The sequence below is a fragment of the Eleginops maclovinus genome, chromosome 15 (assembly GCF_036324505.1).
Source record: "Eleginops maclovinus isolate JMC-PN-2008 ecotype Puerto Natales chromosome 15, JC_Emac_rtc_rv5, whole genome shotgun sequence".
Classification (NCBI taxonomy): Eukaryota; Metazoa; Chordata; class Actinopteri; order Perciformes; family Eleginopidae; genus Eleginops; species Eleginops maclovinus.
The window spans coordinates 18,137,829-18,155,584 of NC_086363.1; the positions used below are offsets into that span (position 1 = coordinate 18,137,829).

The following is a 17,756-nucleotide window of genomic DNA, read 5'->3' on the forward strand; positions in this document are numbered from 1 at the left end:
AGCGGGAGGAACTGCTCTATGGTTTCTTTATCTGCTCAATTAGTTTTTCATTTTCATTCTCATGAGGGAGATGGTGGTGTAATTTATATCAATTATAGCATAAAGTAGTCATTGAAATTCCCTGGCAAAAGACTATATTTATTAAAGTAATTTGGACCATTTGATTCGCCTCTACCCTTTTCAATGTCATTGTTAGGCACTCACTTCACCTTGTTCAAATACAAGTATTTTTTTGTAATTACGCTTTGATTTGTATTTTAAGAAATGCTTGTAGAGTACATGTGTCTGTTTACATGTATTTTCTAGTCCCCTAGTGACCCAGGGCTTGTCCTCATTTTGTCCTTTATGTTTGTATACAGTGCTTGTCATATAAAGTGGTCAGAATAGACAGAAATGTATCATTAGTTTACTTTGGATTGTTATGAGAGTAAACATCATTCCAGCTTTGCTCCCTTAAGTCCCCACTGTGTCAAACACATAAAGACGTATCACAAATCATAGTGTTGTATTAAAATCTATTTGAGAACTAAAGGAAATAAAGGCGGTGACATAAGAGGCAGCTAACAACTCAGCTCTTATTTTACTGGTAATAATGTTATCCAAAAGTCTATATTCTTTCAATTTAACAGACCTACAGTAGAATCCCCACTCACAGATATCATCACTTATCATTCATCTTACCAAATATCAGCCATGTTATCATTGTAAGACAGGATCTTTGTGTTCTCTTCAGTGGGAATTTATTTCTAGACTTCTCCACACAGTTATTCCAAACACGGCAACTCTTCCTCTTAACCTTAAGTTTGTTCTCATATCAACAGTTCTATGTCCAAGACAAGTCTTTGATACAGCAATTACATTTAGGAAAGTGTGTAATGTTTGTTAACCCTTGAGGGTCAGAGCCCTTTTTTTATGTTTGGCTCGCCTGGTCGTTTTTGGTAAAAGTGTTGGAATTAAAACATGACCCCTGTGCTGCATAATCAAGTAATCTTGATTATGCAGCACAGGGGTCGTGGCGTGGTAAACTCGCTCCGTTGCGGAGATATTCCCGCGAGATTGCGGAAAACTAACCCTCACCCTTTTTCTGGCTGCGGCGCCAGGACTGACCCCAAAGAGTTAAATTGCTAGAACAGACATGTTTACTTTACATTTCATAAATGCTTTAGAATTGGTATTCTGTCTAACACTCACTGTTGCAGCTGATATTATTGTAGAGGTGATGTATATCATACACTATGGATTGAAAAGGACAAATCCTTGCCTGAATGCACTACAATGACTGCTGAACTTCATTGTAGTCATTGTCTATCCAAGTATTTCCTTCCAGAACAGTCTTATCTTGGCCTTATAAATAATTCCTCACACAGTGTGTGCCTGTGTCTGTATGTCCATTGATGTCACTGCCTATTGATGACTACTGTTCAACAGAAAAGAGCAATTTGAGGCCATCCTCTTTACAGATCTGGGTCATTTGGCTTTCTTACTATAAGCACTTTGCAAGATCAGGAGATTTATCAGCCGAATCATACCTTTGCTATCTCTTTTCCAAGCGGTTTTGCCTGACTGCCTGGCAATATCAGCCTTGTTATGGGTGAGGTGTTCGATGGACCTCTGTCCTATTTAACTTTTAGGCCTTTTAGCTATCATACCCAGTCTTACAGCTCTATTTTGCTCTTACGAAACACAAGTGTTTTGTGTTAAAATCGTGTTGTTTGTAACTCACAGAATATGAAAAAGCATCCTCATCATTGTCCATGACAGACACCAACCTTGCATATATTTAGAGCTTAGTCTTCCAATGCAGTTAAATTCAAATCTAGTATAGTCTTTAATCTTTGAAGCCTTTTCTTTATAAGCATTTTAAGATATCACAATCAACAGAGAAAAATAAACTAAGAATAAGACCTTTTGTTTAGGTGTCTGGATTTGGCCTCTGAGAAATAAGAGTTAGGAATGTAGTAAGACTAATATCATCGGATGAAGAACATGATCATATGAGGCATCTGGCTAAATGCTACCATTCTTTACCCAAAAGTGGACTAAGACGACTTTATTTGAGCTGAGGATTTAGATACTGCACATGCTGAATAATCTATACAGTCTAATTCTCATTAAACAGAAATAACAAATAACTTCTTAAATCCTGTGGTGCTTTTTTTGGATGTGACACCACACTTTCATTAGACATCTGTGATATTGGACTGGTCCTTCTACCTGGTGAGCTCTAAATGAGGGCTTTACAATTCCACCTGGACACTAACTAATCAATACCTCCATAATGTTCACACGAGGTGGCAAAAGCACACGCATCCTTACTCAAGTTAAAGTACAGATACTCGTGTTTAAAAATACTTTGGTAAAAAGTAGAAGTACTGACCAAATCTATTTACTCAAGTAAAACTAAAGAAGTATTGGCTGCGGATTGTACTCAAGTAAAAAGTACTGGTAACTACCAACTGTTTTATAGAGTACCTGGTAACTGGACCTCACTTTATATTAATAGAACATCAAAGATCTTCCATTTAGAAGATAGAATCAGAAGATGAAACCCTTTCTATTAGTCACACACATGCAGACAGCAGAGCACACACAGTGAAATTAGTCCTCTGCATTTAACCCATCCTAGTACTAGGAGCAGTGGGCAGCTATCGTGCAGCGCCCGGGGAATATTTCAAATTGTAATAATGTCAGTGTTAGCTAATAAATGTTTCAACGGTGAAAAACCATTTAGAGCACAAGCAAGAAAACCAACGTGGGGAGCCCCATGCCAACTCAAACCCAATCAAATGTAACTTATAGAGATAACATTGGCAATTTAAATCAGACAACATCTAAGAGTGTTTTCCATCCATTGATGACGCAAGTTCTGAAAGAAACCAGTAGTAACTAACTATCACAAGTGAGATTTGTTATACTCTCTAGGAGTTGCACCCTGCTGTGCTCTGAGATGTCCGCCCGCTGAGTCATCAATCAGCAACAGTGAGGAGAATTTTAAACCCTTATTTCTCTATGCTCTGTCACCCTACCTCTTCCTTCTCCATGTTTTTTGTAATTCTGTACACTTATTTATTAAAATAGGGATCGCTTCTCATTCACTGAGGTTTCTTTGGTTTTTAATGATATTGGGCTTTCCAAATAACATGTGATTCAACTTTAATTGATCAAATATTGTTTAATTACTTTTTTCAACCATAGAGCATTTGTAAGGCGTCCCATTCTATTAAACATATTGGATAAATGAATTTGAAATGACAATAGACAACCTTTAAAATGTTACTTACAATTTCACATTGGCTGTAATGGCTTTGGAATAATGACACCATCAGCATGTAAAGTGGCTCCCTATATGCCTCGCTTTTAATGTGCAATACTGTCTGGATCCAGGTCCCAGTCAACCTTCCACAATAAAATAACTAGACATTTACACTGCATCCCTGCCTACCAAAGAGCAATATGCTAAGAATCAAAAGCTTATACAGGTATTCCAAAAAACACCAAGGAACTTTGGGGTCTCCTTTAATAAAAGGCAGAATGTAGATGAACATTTCGTCTCACTGTGAGAATGTTACAAAAATGTTCTTTTTACTAAAGCTATGTCAGTTCTGCTAGCAGCAAAACCTGCTTACTCATTCATACCAGCAGATATTTAGCCTGCCTTTATCCTGAGTTCAGAGGTTCTGGTTTAAAATCTGGGCTTTTTCATTGGGTTCTTGCTTTGCACAGTAGCCAGGCTGCTAGCGGTAGCCATGTTGCTAAATCAACAGAGAGAAAATGTGTTATTAACATTTCTTTTCAACGGAGGTACAGAGGGCAAGTAGTACCTAAACACAGAACAAACTAGACAGACAGAACACTGGGAAAGACAGGCCTTTACACACACCGACTAATGACACTGACAAGACACAGCTGAGCACAGGCAGAAACACAAGGGAATCAGGGTGGTCAGACACAGGTGATAGAATCAGGGCGGGCGGACATTCAGCAAAGGCGGGAAAAACACAAGCAAAGGAAGTGAAACCGGAGAAGTCACAAGGAGAGTGTCCTACAAAATAAAACAGGAAACATAAAAAATACTTAATATTCGATGTTGTTAGGACTAAATTCAGTGTGTTCTGTGTTGTCACCTCTGCAGAAAACAGAAATATCACTTGGAAAGCTAAACCATGTACTGTAGGAGACCTGGTGATGGTACATTTTAAAGTTTTATTGTGAATGGAAAACCATTATATCCACCACTAACTAATGGAAAATTACTAAAGGGCTTCTCTGTTTATTGTCCTCTGTGACCTGGGGGAAGGGGGGGAAGGGTTTCTGCAGAAACAAACAAAGCCCCAGCCTACTGACTGTGTGTTCCTATGGACTGCAGGCTTTACTCTCAGGCCGGAGCTTCTGGAATCGTTCTTTTTGTCCATGAGAATCGAATTATGCATTCTGCAATATATCCAGTATGGTTATTAAATATTAAAAAATCGCCATAGGGGTTTTTCAACCTAGACAATTTTCCACGTGTATGTGTGCATATATGGTGCGATAAACTCGATAAAGTGAGTGTCCTTCATCCAAGAGATCTACTGTAGGGGTTCAGACTGTACGGGTGTTCTAGATTTACCACATGTGCTTCAGTGAGGCAGTTTGGCTGCTGCGAAATACCCCAGGGTTTACATAAGAACACTTTGTGAAATACCCATGAAATGACCGCGTCCCTCGTCCACATACACTGCATTAACACGGATGAGTTGAGATTTGATAAAATGTAGAGAAACCAAACAAAAGCCAGAATGTAAAAATGGTTTTTGAAGCTGAGCTGAGATCATTTTGGTAGTCCCTGTGGCAGAATGTGGCTGCATGGTGTGTCCTAAAGGGGTTTAAGGAGCATGAAAGGAACTAAAGTCACATGATAAGAATGAGGTCAACGCAAACAGGGGCTAACTGAAAGGATGGAAAGAGGAAAAGAGTGAGTGACTTCAAAAGGATGGTAACCCTCTTTGCTACTCGCTGCAGAAAGCCTCTGCAGAAGGGTTTCATTTAGTGCGGGGGGCTTTGATCTCTGCTACAGGGGCCTACCGTCTGAACAAACGCTCACTAACATGTTCTTGCACACATGCATGGCTGACCTCAGCTTATCCCAAGTCTTTGTGAGGATTTGTAAAAATGGAATAACAGATAACAAACTCACTTAACCTTCATGTGGTTTTCTAGAAAACGTGTTCGGTCGTTTTTCACCTTCGTCAGTTTTTGACCATGTGTCGGACAAACAACATTAACAGAGAGAAAACTGTTGTCCTGGCAGCCTGGGAGTAATGATGTTCAGATTAGTATTTCACATTTTCACTGTCAGATAAGACTGCAGTTCATCCTGGTATGGGGAGGGAAGTTAGCTTTCCTATTTATGATTGATTCTGGCCCGTGTATCTGTTAGTCAACGTTACAAAGAAGCTGTCGCCTCTATCTGAAATCTTGCAGCCTTAAACTTTAACACTGGAATCTCCCTCCAACATCAATAGAGGAGCTGGAAGGCTTCTTAAAACTTCCAGGAATAATGTCTGTGATTAATACAAGCTTAAGAGATGTATATGTTTTGTTCTAAACATATAATATATCAGTTAATTGCCCTCTGGTGAACATCCAAAGCTACTATGTGTAATAAAACAGTGTTAACTAGCAAGTGACTAAACGAGTCATCGCCGAACATTAGCCTCCTTTAGCTTAACGGTGTTGACGAGAATTAATGCAACTCTAATGTAGTTCTTTTATAGCTAACGTTAGCTTTTTCTTTTTGGCGATACATTTATGCTAAAAAAGTGGTGTTAATATGTGGAGGTCATCAACAACCAAACAGGTCAGTATCATAAACACGTGTGTGTCGCAGATCTTATTTTCGGCAACTGTCCCAAACCCAATGGAAAAATCCCATTGCTTTTTGTAAAAGGAACCCTTGCTATGCCAAAGCTAACGAAATAGTGAGCACTAAGGAGTGGAGAAAAGGTGATAATGGATCCGTCCGACAAACACAGGACTGCATCCAAGAGGCCAAAATCTGTTAATGATGTAACTTATGTGCTTAACTAACGCCTGTTATGCACAAACTCATTTCATGTAACAAATGTCCTTTTTTCAGCTAAAACCATGAACTCCTCATCCTAACCATGTACTTTTTGTTAACCATCAACTAAGTTCAGTTGGAAGCTTATTTTGAAGCCTGTAAGGAGCGGAATCTATTCCATTTGGATCTATTGCATGTATTGCCATATACATCTGTTATACGTAATATATGCATCTGTCCATACCTCCTCATTCAACAGTGTAAAGTATTTAAATACTCTCAATGTATTCCACATATGTATATATTTCACATCCTTAAATCTTTATTGTTATTGTAAATATTCTTCTCTCTTTTGCACTATTTTATTTATCTTATATGCACCATGTATGTTGAGTTGTTGGAGGAGCATGGGATATAAGATTTTCATTGCCAACATATACGTTGTATATGCTGTGCATATGACCAATAAAACCTTGAAACCTTGAAACCTTGAAACCTTGTGGATACCAACGTTTTTATTTGAAAAAGACAGAGCAAAACTGTTATGTCAAAAACTGATCACTCTGAACTGACTGGCTAACCTTGGTAAATTTACAGAAAAGTACATTTGCATTCAAATTAAAGGCCATGCACAAGTTCCTTCATGTCTGTTGGATGTGTAACCACAGGGGTTTGACATGACAATAGATTAGGGATGGAACATTGATTGGTTGGTAAAAAGGCACCACCCATGGCTAATTTCTCTTTGAGCCACATTTTCTGTGAAACTCAATATGTTCCACTCAATATTTCAAAGAAATACTTTTTAACAGATCGAGCATGACCAAGTCAGAAGGTTGTCTGTGAAAGATTTATAGTGATGCACAATTCAAAGGGAAAGGAAGAGGCAAGAAGTCTGTGACAGTAAATAAAGATGATATTTATTCATTTTTGAAAAGAATCTCAGCTCATGCAAGGATACAGCTTTTGTAAACAAATCACTTGAACATATTTTATAGATGTGCACAGATTTCTATTCTCTTGGTGTTAAACTCTGGAATGTACAATATGTGGAAGCCGTATTACAGATATCATATGATGAGCTATCACCCAAATCCCAGGTCCCCGTTTCCCAAATTGTGATTATTTCATTGCCCAGACATATCATCTAAGAGCTGCTCCCTCAAACAGGAAGCACATTGCATGAGTGCCATGCTCATTAAGGTCAGATATACAGTATAAACTTAGTCAAAGCACTCTGGAGTCCAACATCATGGCCTCTGTTACACTTTGCGAGCATGCACACACACATCAAACACATGGAACAAAGCCTGAGGATGATTTAAAAGAAAAGTAACACTTCTTTAAGACATTTGTGAGACATGTATAGATATATATATATATTTAAAAAAAATAAACATTACTTGTACTGATGTTAAACAGCTTTACAATATTCAGACTCAGGGCTGAAATGCTCCTCTAACTCATATAGACTCCAAAGGGTGTTCCACTTGGTACTGTACTGGAGTCGCAAACGTTTCTCAAAACCGACATAACCTCAGCACTGAACATCCAGAGCTAAGGGCTACAAGTTAGAGCTGACAGAGTAACTGACATTGTACTAACCATTAGTTCCACCCATTTCTGTAGCTCTGAACTGTGCTTACTCCGATATTAATACAGATAAGCATCCAGAGAGATAGAAATAGTTCTGTTGGGCTGAAAACAATTTATATCACCAGTTTTAAATCAGTGTTCACTTTGTTTTCCTTTTACTATATTCATCTTAGAAGGTTTATGTGTGGGATTTGAAGATCTGAGCGACTCCTAGTGGTGGTGTCTCTCTGGTAGCTGTCTTAGTCTTTACTCCGAGCTTTGAGAGATATGCTAACAAAGCAGCCGACGCTCCAAAGGTATGTTTTAAAACCGCATGACCAGATGTTTTGCTAGTTATATTGAAACTGTAAGATCCTTATCAACAAATGTTTCTTCATACCATGTATTAACACAGAGAATGGTACACATAGCTGGCAGATTAGTGCCAACTTTGTTTTATTAATATCGGCTTTAAAGTCCAGTATTGTTCACGAACAAAGCTAACTTGCTAATGTTTACTGAATTGATTTAGCTTGTTAGCATGGTAAAATTTGAAACGCTGGCATTAAGCAACTCTTAAATATTTTCACCAAAGACACATTTGATAAATATTGGGCCGATTGATATTTTGACTTTTCACTCGATAATTGAGAACTTTGATATGTTGTTGGCGTCACACAAAGAAATAAAACCGGGGGGGGGGGGGGGTTCACCAAGGATGTATCCTCTGGGGGCCATGAATGTCTGTACCAAAGGTATTTGCCATGTATATTATGTTAAAAGACATATTCCAGTTTGGACCAGAGGGGTGCTCTGACTATTCAACTGACAGATAGCTCTTGTTATCGCTATAGTTTTGACGCTAGGTGGCTAAACTGACACAGTTTGCACCAATTCTCACCAGGATTGTCTCATTTTTTCTACATACAAAAACTTCCACCAAGAAAATGTTTTGAAGCACAATACAACCGCATAAAAAAGGTACACAAATAAACTCTGGTCCTCAAACTGAGTTAGGATAAGGAGTGTGAGTTCATTTCATTCATTCATTATTGCTGCTCTCTGCTTCCAGTTAACCATTGTAGTTGGAATGTGGCAAGATATGCAGACTACAGGACATGTAAATATGATTAGATAACATTACACATCAATTCATTTTTGAATCTTAGAGATGGGAGAAAGAAGGGGAGGAGGTAGAACGGGCCGTGGCAGGGATAAAAGGGATGATGGCCGGAATTACTAGCAGGTTGTGGAGAGGATCATAACGAGGCTGCCTCTCCTTTCTTCTTTTACGTTTTTTGCATGCAATATCTATCTGCATAAACTGCAGAGCATAAATCTGGCTAAACTTCTGAGAACATTCCCAGTGATTTTTGTCAAAAATAGAAGAGCCCGGCACAGAAGAGGCTCTCTATATACTGTAGTATTTGACTATAGGCATGTCAGTGGACTTAAAAAATATAGATATACAATATCATGCTGCAAAACTTCCAGACACCATCATGGTATTCTAAGCTCCCAATATAAACACTTTATATATATATTTTTGTTAAACAGGCACAGTAGTGTTACCCTGGATAGGAATGCTATATAAAACAAGAGCGCTGCAGGGTGGAGTACTGTTGACGGGCGCTGTGTAGGAAAAACATTTGCTATGACAATCAAAAGAACTGAAATCAATTTTAAAATCAACTATTTGTGCACCATAAAAAAAAAATGAGAGAAAGAAAACTAGGCGGGGTAAACAAGCGACCCCTGCTTTATACAAAGTCAGTAGTACGAACCTCCACCCTGATGGAGGTCAAGGAACGCCGGAGTGATAGACAAAGAGCGGGACAGTCCAGCGCAGTAGTTTGAAGTTAAGGCCTCGTTTTTTTTGTATCGGCAAAAGAAAAAAAAGACATATACATTTGTTACTAAATTACATCTAGCTTTTTTATATGTGCAAAGTGTAAATCTTACAAATATGGGGATTTTATTTCCGTAGATCACAGGGGGAAAAAAAGATTGTGCTCTGTGTGGTTCATGTGATTCACCACCCTCTCTCCGTCCATTCAGCTATCACCTGTCACCGCCCTGCTGCTCTCTGGTTGGTCGACACGACACCAGCTGACCTTAAGGCTTGCTGTTGAAAGGATCGAGGGCCTCACGTCGAGTGGGCGCTCCGCTTCAGTTTATCTATCTCCATCTGTGAGGACAAAAATCACGCAGTTAGATTATAGAAGTGAAAAAACTAGACTGGTAGAATAATAGGAAGTTCAAAAAGTGGGAAATTATGATGAGCCAGACATCATCCCTGCGGTGAGGCACAATGCTGGAGGCAGTGATTAGGGGATTTGTAAATACAAAGGAGCCACGCGCTGGGGGAGAACGTGAGCTGGGCAGCAACTGTCTTCAAAAAAGGAAGTAAAAAACAATCCTTAATCTGACAAAAAAACAAGTTTGTGTCTCACTTATACATCTCATACTTAACTATATCTGTTGCAACAAAACAAGCTTTTCTTCAGACACGTGCAAGTTGACATTGTGGTGGCCTTTTTAAAAAAAAATAAAATCAATGTATCGACCGCCCTAATAAAACACTGCGTTTTCAGTTAGAAATGTATAGTACGCATCCCCAGCATTTCTAAACTGCTCATTTGCATATGTTGGGCAATTTGCTAAATTAGCATACATTGTGTTAATCAGCATAATCATCCTTATGAACAATAGTTTTCAGACGTCTTGGCTGATTTGGACAGTATTGGGTTGATTTTGGGGGTAATTTAGTATGCTGAATCAATTTCTGATATTCCTGAATGGCAGATTTAACCAGGAAGTGGCCGTATTTAAACTCCAATTGGACCGATTTTGATGATTCTTTTGGTCCGTTTTGAAGTCCTAGAGGACGTTGGAACGACTGAATTGGACAGATAAGCATATCTATTTGAAAACTTAGTTAAAAGTTGAAGGATATATCTTTTTACAATTAGCCAAACAATGCAGAGCATGTTAATAATAATAGACAGACCAATTAAATGCTAAGGTAAGCTAACTTTCTCCTGGGTCCAGTCGTTTTGATCTACTCTTTGCAAAAAAAAATGAGTGTTTTAAAATCTTTAAAGATAAGATTTCATTTATTGATCCCAATTTGTTTCTTTCCCAAATTGGGATCAATAAAGTCAATCTTATCTTAAACAAACAGAGTTGATGAATTTGCTCTGACTCATGCCGTGAGGGTAAACTGGACCCAGGAGATTAGTTAGCTTTTCTCTGTCCAAAGGTTAAATAAAAAACCAAACAAGATTTAACGTGTTGTATTGTGAGCTTGAGAGGCACAGGTAGGACTCTATTGTGATTTATGTTGTGACGGAGCCAGATTAATTTCTTTCCTGTCTCATTTGTATGCCAAGTCAAGGGTGATAAACTCACTCATTAAAGGGGACCTTCCACTACAAAAAGTGTTTCCCTGTTTGTTTTTGACACAAGATAGGTCAATATGAGTTTGTGAACTATGGTAGGTTTGAAAACTATGGAACTTGTCTGCTGTATGCAATAGCCAATGAAAGAAAATAGGCGGAAGATATGGGCCAATCTGAAGTCTCCGTCAGTGTGTCGTAGCCAAGCTTAATTATTATTCATGGCTCCGCCCACTTGGTTTGTAACCGCCCATAGAATTTTTGACAGAACCAGGCAGAACGTTGTTGTGGGAGTTGAGCCGCAAGCACACTGCTTGCCTCGGCAAAGCAGCAAGCTAACGCTATAAACGCTACCAATCGTTCAGGCTGTATGCCCACTAACTTTACCTGAACTGTGCAGAAACACGGCGATGGTTTTTCATCACAACACGGTAATCTCTTTAGCCCAGACGCAGCAACTTGTAACAACGTATCAAGGCATGTTAACATTTAACAACCTATTAATGTGGCATACCCACTTAACGGGAAGAAAGTCAGCTACCAGACCATATTAACCATTTTTACCAAAACGACACATAATTCCAACACCAAGCATCTAAATCAGCACTAAACGAAAGTGAGCTACGGCGATTTATTTACTTCATGCTATCTGCACAAACCACATATCATATGAAGCCTGAAATTCCACAGATTCCATTGGTACAAAACTCAGTGAACGAGCAGCCAAGAAAGAGCAAGAAAACCGCTTCACTTTGCAGAGTCTTAGCTATAAACAGTCTTTGCTGTTTGTGATCAAAAGTTGTGTTCAAGGTCATACAAACGCTGCTGAAGGTCATACAGACGCTGCTGAAGGTCATACAGACGCTGCTGAAGGTCATATAAACGCTGCTGAAGGTCATACAGACGCTGCTGAAGGTCATACAGACGCTGCTGAAGGTCATATAAACGCTGCTGAAGGTAATACAGACGCTGCTGAAGGTCATACAGACGCTGCTGAAGGTCATACAGACGCTGCTGAAGGTCATACAAATGCTGCTGAAGGTTAACCCGATGTCTCTGTGTCACTTTGAAATGATCACTGATAATCTATCATTATTTATTTGTAATAAACTGGTACGGCGCATCAAGCGATGCCATTTTTTCAGCAGAGTGCGCTTTTGCAAAGGTGGGGGCATGGGCTCTTCACAGCGTTTTCAGACGGAGTGAAAAGTGCTCATTTATGTAAAGGCAGAGTGAGGAAAATAAAGCGCTTTTTCAACATTGAAGCATGAAAACATGTCATAGTGGAGCAACAAAATACATATATGGACCTGAAAGGTAGCATAATAGGGGACCTTTAATAGGATATCAAGTGAGCTGCACCAGTACACATCCTTCAAACAACAATCCCAATATGTTCAAAACAGATTAAGGAAAATTAACGAGCTTTCTGAAAATACGTCTCAGTTATTCCACATTCAGTTTGGCTTCTTCATGTCATTACGTGAGCAATTTAAAGCTCACAGTGGATCAACAAAGTCACACAAAAAGTTAATTGAGAAATATTGTTTTCATTTTTAATGGATCAACAATCCAATTTAGATTTTTCTTGAATTTCTTTGCACATTTTCTATCCTTCCAAAAAAGTGGAAGCTATTGTAGAAGTAGGTTAAGTCAAATATTTGAAAATATGGATGATTTGCATAGTCATCCAGTGGGTTGGACACACTTGTGCTAAGCTAACCAAATGTGGCTGTATCTTTATCTTGTATTTATTCAAATTAAAAACAACTCTTCCACACATTATGAACCGAAAAGACTCAAAAAGGCAGTTGTGGGCATTCCAGACTTAATGTCCAACCGAAGCAGATTTTCTATGAGATAAATCATCCAATTTTGTGTTCCTGTAACTCTTATTACTATTGCTGCTGCTTGGGACATATCTGAATGAGAAGAGGAAAGCTCTAAATCCTGAGAATAATATGTGATGGCAATCTCTCCTCAGTTTTCATATTTTTCTCTCCCCGTTTAGCATTTCTTTCCACATGTGTGTGGAAGCAAAAGTTTAACAGTAGGGGGTAAAACAAATCTGCACTGATAGTTCCATATGTGCATATGTGTGAGGGCTGTATGCCTGGAGCGCTCTGCATGGGTTTTCTCCGTGATGTGATTTTTTTATTGGTGCCATGCTGGGAAGGGCCGAGCCGTGTAATGTGGGCTTAGGGAAAACGTGGGTTGGATGTTCTTCTATTTTCACGTGATATTATGTAACATAATTGTCAATAAAACATTCAAACTGGTCGCTTTGGGTGCAAAATGAGAAGTTAAATTGACAGGGGTTTCTTTTGCTGTTGTCAAATTGTGAGGAGCTAATGGGTAATGTAAATATATGAACTAATCTCAACTTCTGGTCAATAACTTTCAATAAAATGTTTCTAATCAAGATTTCAATTTTAGGTTTAAGTTGAACTGAACATGAGGGCATCAGTATGCTTTTAGGGTTATTTTTGGAACCCTTTTCAGGGCTTCAGAAGAGATTTCTTACTTCTGAGAGTAAGGCGCATATTGGCAACACCTGTGATTCAACCCTTCAATCCTCGATAAATATCCATTAGCGACTAGGGACATGCCTTTTAGACTAAGTGCTTGAAAAAATCTATTCAGTAGGCTACAAGTTCAGCATTTTACTATTAAAGTGTATTCGTTATACTCAAAGTATCTACACAAGAGATGTGAGGAGAAAAGCTTTTACAGAAAAGTTGTTATCGACTTAAGAGGACATGTAATACTCATTTTCAGGGTCATATTTTTATTTTGTGCCTCTGCTGTCTCCATGCTTTAATTCAAAAGATTGGAGACATGGAGGGGTGAGGGAGAAACTACAGGAAAGGGAGAACCAAAATAACATAACAGAGTTTCTTTAATGCTGCGGTCTGATGTATGTAAAAGCACATCTAGCTAAGTTAGCGTGTTTTTGACCACCCTTGCACTATTCTGATTACTCTTCAGCCTTTACTGCTGCAATTCACTGTGGCTTAGTGAACAACGGTCACTGCTGTATACTAATACATTGAGTTGATTAGCAAACAATGTTATAAAACACTTTAAAATGGTTGAAACAATAACCTCTTTTCCTTGTTGTGTTCCTTTTGCAAGTAGACATTATAGTATTTCTATAACATGAACTCAAGTTAACTTTTACTAGCTTTCAGATCAGTTTTTCCTATAAGATTTACAGGATTCTCTACAGACTGCTTGGTCTGATTCTGTTCCACAGTACAGTAGCTTAGATACCTTGTCTTCTCATTACTGAGCTCTCTGCCGCCTCCACCGCTGCAATTAACTGCCGGTCAGTAAGAGAATCACTTATGTGCGGTAACTGTGGTTGCGTCCATAGCACACACACACCAGTCAGTGTCCTCCTCATCAATAGCTGGCTATCTAATGAGGCTGATGAGTTTGGACAGCCCAGCATGTGTTGTTATGGTGATCAATGTTACCTGCAGAGCCATGCGCTTCAGCTTCTCCTCATCCAGCTCCCCTCGGAGCTCCGCTATCTCTTTCCTGGAAATAAACACACACATGTACAAGCGTCAGCACTTATGCAGCATATATAAAGGTTTAAAACTCATGACCTTTGCCCTGTTCTACGTGTTTCGATTAGAAATAAAGTACTGCGAGCAGAAGTTTTACACACACAACCAAAGGATTATCATGAAGCCTGTTACATCACTTCACTCAATGGATGGAGTATCCTCAGTGACCCACATTAGTTCTAATTAGCTTCATCTGCAAATGTTCATTCTCTGAAAAATCAGTTTTTTATGCAACATAATATTATGATGAATAATTATGTATATGGTACTAAGTAAACAACTTCTTATGTTTTGGGATGTGGGGAAATGCCAGTTGGAAAATTGCTGTAGGGAGGGCATTTACATGATTGACAGAATTGAAATCCATCAGTGATGCGGAGTGGAGAATTGCGTAATGTGTCAAAACAAATATGTATATGCAAGCATTTTTTCCAAGAAAGCTAATTTATAGAAGGAATATTCTAAACGCATGGGTCGTTGCGTGACACATTTGTTATTTTTATCAAGTTATTACATTTGCTGGGCCTTGAGCATCTCCACAGACATCAGCAGCTCCTTCATCTGGATCCTTAGCTCCTCCAGCTGGGAGCCGGGCTCCTCAGGCTCCAGTCGGGCCCTGCTGCCCTGAGATGTGCTGTTTGCGCTGGGCTGGGCCTCACTGCTGGACACGGTAGGTTTGTGGAGTGGCGGTGGCGGTGACTGGGATCTGATGTTTGTGGAAGGCTGTAAAAAAATAAATAAAAAAATCACGTGTGAGAAAATCACGAGTCACATAAGGGTAGCTGTCCAAGAGAATTTCTGTTATTAAAAAGGTTTTTAAAGGACTAAAATGACCTGGAAGAACCTAAGTGGCATTCATGACAGGAGCTGTTCGAAGGGGTGTCAAACTCAATTTCATCGCAGGCCACATTAGCATTATAAAACTTTATAAATATACATCTATAATGTATATAAAATATCTTTTATTATATTACATAATTGCCTCTGCACTGGATTATTATTGGTATACTAGTGGAAATAATTTCAAGCTGATATTTAAGAATTAAACAATTGAACATTTTTATGGAAAGTGAGTTTGGTAAGAAAAACACTTGGTTTTGCAACGATCTATTGTTATATATCCCTGTTCCGGACTATCAGCCTGTGACTCATTAATTTCATCGAGAAGGGAGGGGGGCGGTGAGGAGGAACAGAGAGGAGACGGCGATGTTTTCCTCCTGCCTTCACAAACTTCACAGCAGTACTTATCATCTGAATATAGCGAGGAGACGTTCATACTCTGCAAGCCAAGACTTCCTTTTTTTTAATCCACAGAGAACCTGACACGACGGCAACGCAAGGTTTTTTCTAAAACATAAATCCACGCGTGTCTCTAAATGAGCGGCAGCGACACGAGTGATTCAGAGCGAGTCGTTCTGTCTGTTGGTTCTGGGACTTGGGTTGGTGGATAAAGCTGTGTGTTTGGGTGTCACTGACCATCACACTTTTCTTCTCTTCCGCTCTCTTTCTTCTCCTTTCTGGGGACAGTTTAGCCATCAACAATCCAAAGTTCTAAGCTCTCCACAAATTAATTTATAAAAAGTATTCCATGGTGTTTTCTGACAGAGGATTACTAATCGTTAAACTGACCGGACTTCTTTCTGCAGATTGATATGTCTGCACACAGTCTCTTGATCCTCCTTAGCAACTGGATCTAAATCAATAATCTCTACAAAGTCCTAATTAAACAATCCAACTAAGCTGTGTATTAGTCATTGATAATAGTTTCACAATATTATATGGGATTCACGTTGATTAATACAAGTGGAGAAGAGGGTGAGGGAGAGTAGTATATCTTCAGAAAATTGTAGTTTTCCCACGGCAAGGGCACATCAATAACATCCTGGGGCAATAGAAATGTCCTCATCCAGTGTATCAGACTCTTTTAAAACCACAACTGTCTTTTTTCCGAACAAACGTCAAGCATAACCAGCGTGGGTGTGAACAAAGACATGTTCCCACATCTCTGTAAAAGCAATCACTTAATTGTTTGCATAACTGAAGCCTCCAAGAGCGTTACCTCGAAAGAAGAGTACAAAGAAAGGGATATTGATTGGTTCCAGTGCATCCTGTGCTGCACATTCTGTCAGTTTTTAATGACATCCATTGTGTGTGCCAGAAATGCTCGATGAAATGAAACAAACTAACACAAGAAACTGAGCCCTGCGACGTCAGCACATTACAGAACTCTCCTGCTGGCTTTATGTGGTGAACTAAAAGGCAACAGTAGAGCTATGAATCTTTTTAAGTGCCACAAACACAGAGTCATGCTTTTTCTCAGTTTCCCTGGTCAGCAGTCAGTTACGGTAAGAGTAAACAGAGGAGTGCTGGCAGGCTAACATGGATGTAAGTAGTCGGTTTTGAGGGTATTGATACTGTACAAATTCAATTAGGTGTGGTTTTCAATTCCGAAAAAGCAGCAACGGGGAAAACACCAGCACTTCCTGGAGAAGAAATGTTGTGCTCAAGAGCGGCAAACGATGTGTGCAGCGTCACATGCTCAGTACACACTCTCTTTTCAATGGAAACAAGGGAAAACATGATGTCGGAGGAGAGAAAACAAGCGGTGAAAGGACATCCGGTAATCAGCAGTCCAATCAGACCCTGCAGTCAGCATGTGGAAGAGCCCTTGGGAAAGACACTTAACCCTAAATAAATTGTAATGTAGCCAAAGCTTTTAGGACTACTTATTACACGGCTTAGTTGAATGCTTGATTTCGATTGGTCAATTTGGACAATCAACAGGTTTTTAGTTTTCACTAACAGTCTCCCTCTTAGGAGAGCAGACGGTTGCTAAGGAGCAGGGACGTGCACAGACATTTGGAGGGGCTATTGCTTTAAACTGGAAAAAGGGCCTCCCCCAAATTAAGATAATGTTTTAGAGCTCTTTATAAGGCATTGTTGTACAGTAAGTGCTCAAATAATGAAAGCATTATTTCTGTTCTCCTTTTCACATTATAAAGGAGTTCACAGATGGAGAAACATTTTACACATACATATTCTTATTTTTAAACAGAATTATCAGAATTAAGTAACATATACACTTAATTATTTACTGCGTTAATAACATACTAAGACAACTGAACACTAGTACAGTCCGTTACATTTGAATGGATTGTGGCTGCA

General features: G+C 39.1%; 1 protein-coding gene across 1 annotated transcript in view; it reads right to left on the minus strand.

Annotated features, from left to right (window-relative positions):
• Positions 1 to 6,941: 6,941 nt before the first annotated feature.
• Positions 6,942 to 17,756, minus strand: part of cd2ap (CD2-associated protein) — a 66,462-nt gene continuing 55,647 nt past the window's right edge. The window contains exons 17-19 of the mRNA XM_063901985.1: positions 15,106 to 15,314; positions 14,496 to 14,559; positions 6,942 to 9,806 (exon numbers count right to left, since the gene is read on the minus strand). Of these exons, the coding sequence (XP_063758055.1) occupies positions 9,765 to 9,806; positions 14,496 to 14,559; positions 15,106 to 15,314 (315 nt within the window). The 3' untranslated portion in view covers positions 6,942 to 9,764. The remainder of the gene's footprint in view (positions 9,807 to 14,495; positions 14,560 to 15,105; positions 15,315 to 17,756) is intronic.